General features: G+C 45.0%; 1 protein-coding gene across 4 annotated transcripts in view; it reads right to left on the bottom strand.

Moving 5' to 3' along the window:
• ptprub (protein tyrosine phosphatase receptor type Ub) overlaps nt 1-8691 on the bottom strand; it is a 185520-nt gene that overhangs the window by 10671 nt on the left and 166158 nt on the right. For all 4 annotated transcript variants that reach the window (XM_019886396.1, XM_019886398.1, XM_019886397.1 and 1 more), the window contains 3 exons: nt 7660-7809; nt 4569-4883; nt 1751-1876 (listed from right to left, as the gene is read on the bottom strand). In XM_019886396.1, coding sequence (XP_019741955.1) covers nt 1751-1876; nt 4569-4883; nt 7660-7809 — 591 coding nt within the window. The remainder of the gene's footprint in view (nt 1-1750; nt 1877-4568; nt 4884-7659; nt 7810-8691) is intronic.

Here is an 8691-nt window from a genome sequence, read left to right as displayed (position 1 = left end):
CGCACACACACACACACACACACACACACACACACACACACACGCGCCTTCTTGAAGGCCATGTGCACTGAGTGGGGATACAAGTGCCAAAGCAAGAGAGGGTCAAATCAAGGACAGATGACAGAGGAGGTGAGGATGGCAATCAGGACAGGAAGTTGTGGGCACGGCATGTAGCACCGCTTGCGAAAAGGTGCCCGGGGACACCTCGCATGTAGATTTTCTTTTGTAACCGCTTGACAGGGAGCAGAATTCATGCATGTGTTTATGCAGATCTCAGTGCATGAAACCCGGCCTGCATCCACACAATCAACATATTGAAGCGTGCGTGTGTGGGGGCGGGGGGGAGCGACGTATTCACATTTTGATTTGGTGAGATAAGAGCAAATCCAACACATTCCTCAAAAGGTAGCGTTATTTATTAAAATACTGTACCATCCAAATACAAGAGAATACTTTCAGGTCTGAATGAATATCCTATGTGATAGAGAGTCTTTGTTTTATGCACAGTATGTTTTGCTTCGAGTAATTTGCTCTCCAACCTCTTGTTTTATAGCTATAAATACCACAGAAATGTGAGGCATTATTTATTTTATTATAATCTCATTCGGACATGACTCAATCTATTTTAGCCTTATGGTGAGCAGATGTGGGCTGCACATAAATAAAATCTGTCAGCATGTGTACTTCTGCGTTTTAAATTCCATCTTCCTTCATGGTCTGACCATGAGTCACTGTTTGTGCAATCACTGGATGGTCGACATGTCAATTTTTACAACAGCACCGCTGATTGGGTTGACAGAAAAATAATAAAAGGGGGCTTTGGTCCATCACGTCAGGAAGCCTAAACGGGAAATGTCTTCTCGTAACTGATTTTGTGAAAAATGTAAAAAGTTTAAAGCAGAAGCAGCCCTATAAAGATCCTGTCTTGTTGAAGACCATCAGTTTGTTCAATTGGAGTTTAATAGATTACTTACGCTGTATGTTACATTGCATTTTGGAGCTAACTTGCCAAGCACTGCCCGGTGGTTGACTGGTTAGAGTGTCAACCTTACAGTGCAGAGGTACCAGCCTTCGTGTGTGGAGTTTGCATGTTTTCCCCATGGCTGTGCGGGTTTTATCCGGGTACTCCGGTTTCCTCCCACATTCCAAAAACATGCGTGGCAGGTTAATGGAAAATTGTCTGAATTGTCCCGAGGTGTGAGTGTGAGCACGGATGGTTGTTCATCTATGTGTGCCTTGTGACTGGCTGGCAATCAGTTCAGGGTGTCACCCGCCTACTGCTGGGATAGGCTCGAGCACGCCCCGTGAACCCTGTGAGGATAAGCGGATCAGAAAATGGACGGATGGATGGATGGATGGATGTTATAATACAGTCTATGAATAACCTAACACAAATTTGTGGGCTGTATTTTGGAATTAATTTATGAAAGGTGGGAAATGCTGTTGAGTAAGCAACGGAAAGTGAGATAAGATGAAGAGGGCAATGCTGTAGAAATCCGTCATCAAGTTATGCATTCAGCCTTTCAGCTGGCATGCACACAAAGTAGTCGTATAGAAATTCAAATCATTCCCCTCAGACTTCAGCTTTTTTTCTTGCCAGACAAGCCTACAGTGCTTTGACTTTGAGATGACCCGCATATGGTCCACAGCTCATGCATTTATAATAAGGTTATAATAACAAGCTATCACGTGTGAGTGGAGCAACATGACAAGCGCATGTGTTTCTTTTTTCAACCCTGATGATGCTCACCCTTGTGACGTTCTTGACCCGAAAGAGGCGAGTAATGACATCTTCATCAGCTGACATGGAGAGAAACTCCACCTCCATGGGCCCATACTGCTGTAGACCAGGCTCTGGCCAGTACTGGACACATGGCTACAGGTGGGGGGAAAAAACAATATAGATGAAGGGATCGTTTAATCATGGAGGCTTGAGATTTGTCACTTTTTTTTTTTGGAAAGGAACTTTTTGGGGTTCATACGTGTCACCAGGCGACTTGAACATATGGAAAGTATATGCAGTTGCCAGCCAGTTAGCAACTACCCGGGCAACTGTTCATTAGAGCAAATATAAAATCAGGTTTAGGGCTGCCACTGATCATATTTAGGCATTATGAAAATGTCACGGAAGACTTGAATGATTTGAAACACTCGGCTGCATTTTCATAGACAGTACATCCATGCCGTAGCGCAAAGATCGGCAGACCCATCAGTGTCAGGTTTGCTGTTCATTCGCCAATTTGATAGAGTGGTCTCCACCAAGGTGGGTGTGACCATTTGGCGGCACAAACCTGATCAAAACGTTGCTCAGATCATGACTAACACAGGTGCAAGATGAAGGACAGCTGGACTAGCTTGAAACACTTCATTCAGAAATGTGTGAACAGTGGGCAAACCCTCAGAATCATGGTATTATATTTTGTATATCGTCCTATTGGGTGGCACAGCTATGGGGGGTGGGGGGGGGGGGAGAGAACAAATGAACAATCAGGGCTGGGGATACAGCATCCCGGTGCCCACTTCACGGCGGAGATGCTTTCCGCCTTCGTTCAGAGTTAATATAGAACCCAAGGTAGATAGAGTGTTTGTGCCAGGGTTTTGTAGCGAAAACAACTTCTGACTGATATGAGCTAATGAGATGCCCATACGGCGCATAAAATACATCAATAAGAGAAATAAAGTGGAAGTGCACCCAGCCAAACGGTCCGAATGGTGACAGTTAAGATGTTTTACACTCGAGGGAATGGTATAGCTTCAACAACTCACGGGAGGGGAGAACTTGCATGTGTTTATCAGGCAATTATAGCGAAGGCGAATAAAACGGGAGCAAACTAGACCATCAAAACATAAGCCAATCAGTACAGGACTGTCCTCTCCTTTTGGGAATGTGTCTATTATCGCTGACTGAGACTTCATCGTATGTATGCCCTCTTCTTGTGATGTGCAGTCAAAACGAGCGGCAGTAGTTAGTCTTGTGTGTGATCCACAGTCCCGCTCAGCATCAAACGCCGCTGGTTCCATCTGGCAGTTCAAGACACCAAAGTACACAACCAGTGGCCAGTTCTAAATTATTCTCTTCCCGTTTCTGACATGAGACATCATTAACTCACATATTTCAAATGTATTCATCAGTAGCGTTAAGCATCCACTGTACTCTGATACAAGAGGGAAGCAAATTGGAAATGTCTAATACGAGGCGGCCATATGTGTATCCCGCCAATTATTGATAATACATGTGGCGTGTCCGAAAAGTTTCATGTTTGCATCCCTTGGAGTTTGGATTTGAAATTCTGTATCCTTTGTTACATCATTCCAGGAACATTTCTTACACTCCTCGGATTGAATGTGGAAGGGCGTTTCTGACGATAAAATATTTAAAGGCAATTAATTTGGTATATTGGGAGGAAATGATGCCTTTAAAGCCAGCCTATATTTCACATGGGTTACAGGACCCTTGGAAGAACGGGAGGTGCCCAGACGCAGCAGGCTGGTGTTAATAATAGCAGAGAAGAAGAATGAGGTAGGGAGCTGTAATGTTCTTTATGAGATTGCGGCAAGACGGGAGGCAGAGATTTCCAATCCCTCAAATTAACTCCCCAACAGTGCTCATAACAGAGTGTTGTGATTAAACTTGCCAAAAAGTGGCAACAACTCCATTTTCAGGCAGGACCCAAGAAATGCGGCCCTGCACTGAAAGAAAGCAAAACATTTCACCAGCGAGTTGATCACAACGCAGAAACGCACGCAACGCGTTGCCGTTATTGCGCATCTATTTTACAGAAGCGAGTCTAAAGGGTTACATTGCATGTTTTAAACATAAGAAGGCTTTTCAAGTGACTCCATGCAATTTTGACCAAGATGAATGATCTCGCGCGAGCGACTTCTTTTCCAGGCCTGTCACACGATGAAATATGTTTTTTACAGTTGTACTGAGCCACGTTTGATTACGCAAAGGTTGTAAGTGTTTCATTCGGATATGCAATCTTACGGGGGGAAGCAGAGCGGTGTCTGCGTTCAAGCCGCTTGCGTTTCATTATCTCTTACATTTTTGAACCTTTTTCATCTTGATCACGACGGATATTGCCTTCTGTGTTGTCACAATGACATGAAACACAATTAAAATCTAACAGGCAATAGGGCAGTGCAGGAGGAGGAGGAGGAGGAGAGAAGACATGCAGCATGCAACGAGATTGAAAAAGTGGGGCGCCAACAAAAAGAAGCCTGAGATGGGGCTGGAGGGCAATACAAGCCTATTCTCCCGAGATGGAACTTGAGGACGCGGAAGGAAAAAGTGGGCCGGGCGTTATCTACTCGTTCCTTGAGATCAATGTGGTCAGGGATCAAAGCCAGACAAAATGGCATGAAGGAACTCATCCCAAGCACAGTAAGACACAGATGGCGTGATGGCAGAGGGTCGTGGGGCGAGAAAAAAACAAGTTCTGACTGATCTAAAAACGATGGAGAAAGTGTCACCCGGTACGCTGTGAGTGAACGCACGCATTCAAGTTTTCATCACAAAGTTCGTGGATTACGAGCAACAGGAAGGATGCACAGCTCTTTGACCTCACCCAGGCGGAGTTGGACTGATTCAGTTGGTTGAGCATGACCACGGCTGTGCAGCCGTAGTCAAAGACCAGCCTCCAGAAGTCGGCCGTGGTGCCGGGCAGAGGGTGCGGGGTGACGATAAAGGCAGCTTGTTGGTGGAAGCTGTCGGCCAGGGCGGCGTTGATGTAATTGTTGCTCTCCCCCTCTGTCGTCACAAGGAAGGCCAGGGCGCGATCAGGTGGGAGAACGTCCATGCTGCGGTTCTTCTCTCGGTTTCTGGGCAACAGGGCGATGCTGCACTCTTCTACATCCAGGTGCGGAGTCACGGAGTTGAGTGTCTGTCAGTGGAGATGTTCAAATTGTGATGTATGAAGAAAGGAACTCGAAATACAGTGAAACCCCGCCTAGTCTTGTTTTGAGTTCACCTATTCACTTTTTTTTCTGTGAAACTTATATTCAGGGAGGCCCGGTGGGACCAGTGGTTAGCATGTCAACCTCACAATGCAGAGGTACCGGGTTCAATTCCAGCTCCGGCCTCCCTGTATGGAGTTTGCATGTTCTCCCGGGCCTGCGTGGGTTTTCTCCGGGTACTCTGCTTTCCTCCCACAATCCAAAAACATGCATGGCAGGCTAAATGAACACTCGAAATTGTCCCTCGGCGTGAGTGTGAGCGCAGATGGTTGTTCGTCTGTGTGTGTCTTGCGATTGGCTGGAAACCGGTTCAGGGGGTCTCCCGCCTACTGCCCGAAAACGGCTGGGATAGGCTCCAGCACTCCTCGCGACCCTTGTGAGGATAAGCGGATCGGAAAATGGATGGATGGACTATATTTGCTGAAAAACTCCCGTTTGCTGTTTAAGTGCAACTCCCTACATCCCCAGATCACGCAAAAATCCTTGCTGAATAGGAACATAGTAATCGGTGTGAAAGAAACATATGTTTGGGTGATAAATTTCTACTGTTTAGCCTGGGTGTTAGTTTTGGAGAAAAAACAAATTTAATCATCTGCAAGCCATTTATTTTTTAGAGTAATGTTAGAAGGTGAGTACAAAGTGATAGCCATTGTTTTGGGAACACAAATTAGTCGATGATAGATGTAACATGTAAGCCAGATAGTCGACTCAGGATAATTAGCTTGAGGTGTCCCTCTAATGTGCAATCTGCAAACGACACAACGTGAACACGGAAAAGTAATTTGTGGCTATAAAGTATCTGAGTCTCAGTACTGGTCAAGAGGGTGAGCAAATAGAAAACATATTCTCTGGAAAATGCATCGCTACATTTGCGTTTGGTCCCGACGGCCACGGCAAGCGCGTGTCAGGCTACAGTGGGCAAACCTGGATGGACGTGAGACAATGCAGGGGGCAAGATGGGCAAATATGACAGGCCGTGTTTGCTTGGCCAGATTTAGAAACTGTCCCAAAAATTTGCCACTGTCACGACACTGAACTCAGAGGCAGTCAGCATGTCAGGGTCCTTTCAAGTTTTGTCACGTTGGGGGGGGAAAAAAAAATGAAATAAAAATAAAAAAACATTTAAGCCAAGAGCTCTGTAACTTTTTCAGTAAATTTGAACACATCTTTTTGTTCGGACAAGTACCAGCTGTGCACAAACTATAATATAAATGCACGTTTTTGCGAGTGTTGCCTATTTACTCGGCAAAGGCTCCATATGAGTGACAGAAGTCACATTTGGCTGAAAGCAACAAACAAAGAGCTTATTGGGTAGCAGGGAAGCTTGTGAACAACAGTCACAGTTGGATAAGGCGGCAGCATCAATGCAAGCCATGTTTGTAATTATAGTGTCACACTAGTCGCACATGTTCCTAATCCCGACCATACATGCTTCATAATTCCGATGTAGAACATAAGGGATAAACCCGCATCAAATTAAAGGAAGTGCACCAGCTTCCCCAGTTTCACTTTGAAATGCTAAATCGGGATTCCTTGCGATTGGTGGTCTACTCGAGCACTGCGGCAGGATGGGGGGGAGGTGGAGGATGAGGCAGGAGTGGCATGTGAGAACTCAGCTGGTTCTCTTCCCTCCATATCTACATCTAATAAAACGCGCAGTGACCGTGTTGTTCCCCACCAAAGATTTGAACGCGGTCACACAGCGAAGTGGCACAATCCACACAAAACAGACGCTTCTGTGGAAGCACATGTGGCGCAACCACAACAAAACATGCTCATCAAGCTACTTCTTGCTCTCTGTGCACATTTCAAAGCAGAGCAGCTGCCGCCACTGTCGATCTCGCGTCATTGTCGCTTTAAATGAAGATCACGTACATGTGCAAATATGGAGCAAAGTACAACTTACTGTCAAAGCTCACAAGTTTTCATTGCATTGTTGTTCATTCGCATAATTACGTAAAGCATTGTGGAAATGTTGGGCTGTGCCAAGGAAGAAACCATCAAAATTAACTTGGGTTTGTTGTGTATCATTGCAAGACGGGCATTTTATTTTCTTGGTTTAAAATGAATAATGCAGAAGGAATGTATCAAGAGAAGTGTGCAATTCTGCATTGATACAAATTAGGATTGAGCAGCCTTCGCGCTGACGCTGTGTTTGTTAGATACAGTAGAACCTTAATTATACTTTTTGACCGATATTTGGGGGAAATATATTTCTCTAAAGTCATACACAAAAAAAAAAAACAATGAAAAAAACAGAAGGTTAGATTCAGTTACAAGCAGCAGACATATTTTGGTTAGCGTTCTGGAGAAGTGCGCTATATTTTTTTCTTCTCCAGTGGTTCATGTCCTTTTACTCATGAACCGTGCGAGAGTTCCGAAACCAGTAACATGATGAATGAAGTCGACCTGCCTTCTGGAAGCTTTACCATCCACTTCCTGAAACACTAAATCTTTGTCGTCTTTCAACAGTTCTATTATTAAACCAGTTGACACCTTATAAAACTTGACAGTGACAGTTCAGAAGGGTAAAAATCAAACCTTTTTCATTTTAATGGCGACAGTTTGACTTTGTAAGATTTTATTACTATTTCCATTGTTCACTGTGGGGAAAAATAGTTTCAAAACGTTCACAAGTCGAGGTTCCGCCAGTGTGCCCAAACAGATTGCAGTTGGGTCACAGTTCCGAAAAACAAGACTGACCTGAAATTCCTCACGTAGCGGCGAGGAATTACTCTGGGAATCCACTCTCAGTAACTCTCTGTAGGCAACCGAGAACTCGTTCACCAGAATGGGCGTCTCGCCACACAAGCAAGCCTCCAAAATGGCGTCATGAATGAATATATACTGCTCCTGTGGGTAAAGAGAGAAACACTTCAGAAACACAAATAATGTATTGTTCATCCACCCGTACAATCTAATATAACAGGTTTGACACGCATTCGTGTACTTTAGGAAGGCCGTGCTCAGCAATGTACAAGTGTTTAAAAAAACAAAAAAAAAACAAATAGGCACCACTTACTGTAAAACAGTCACCATCAGTGCAATCTAAATGTAGTCAAGGCAAGAGCAACTAAAATACGTTGGCCTGCCTTGTTCTAAATGAAACACTGGAGTGTAAAAATGCACATTCAAAAAAAAAAAAAATACGGCAAATGGTTACAAATGCACTAAACAACAATGTCAACAGTGGATTTGCGTAATAAATGTTGAATATGCAAATTATCTACGTGCTTGAGCACGGTGATAAGAATTTTGTGATCGATATGGGTGGGCGAAGGGAGTGTGTTTCCTTAGATAGGCTCAAACCAGCTCATTGGGTTGCGGGTGATGTGCTGTTGCCTGCCCAGGTCCCTCGCCGTGGTCGTCCTCCGAAGCCCCCAGCCTCACTTCAGCGTGTCGGTGTTGAGTGTCGTTCCCCCACTCGTGTCTCACCTGTGCCTCCTGCCCGACTAGTTTCGCCTGCGCCACCAGAAGACGGACTGCGTAGTCGTTGTGGCAGGCTAATAAGACCACCGGTGAAGTTGTCATTTTGATTGCCTTTCTGGGTGTTCGGGGGGGGGCTGTGTGGCGGACATTAGGACCATGCTTCTCACCCAGCAGGCATGTAGTAGGGGGCGTGGTTATGTCAAGAATTGTGGCACAAGTTGTAACTGTTCAGATCTACTTGTTGGCAGTCTTGGAATAAAGACGTGTTCTACAGACAATCGTGTGTGCTCCTTTCGACTGCCACAA

The sequence above is a fragment of the Hippocampus comes genome, unplaced genomic scaffold (genome assembly GCF_001891065.2).
Source record: "Hippocampus comes isolate QL1 unplaced genomic scaffold, H_comes_QL1_v1.1 scaffold335, whole genome shotgun sequence".
NCBI lineage: Eukaryota > Metazoa > Chordata > Actinopteri > Syngnathiformes > Syngnathidae > Hippocampus > Hippocampus comes.
The sequence above is the reverse complement of the archived record's forward strand: the minus strand, read 5'-3'. Positions and strand labels throughout refer to the sequence as shown.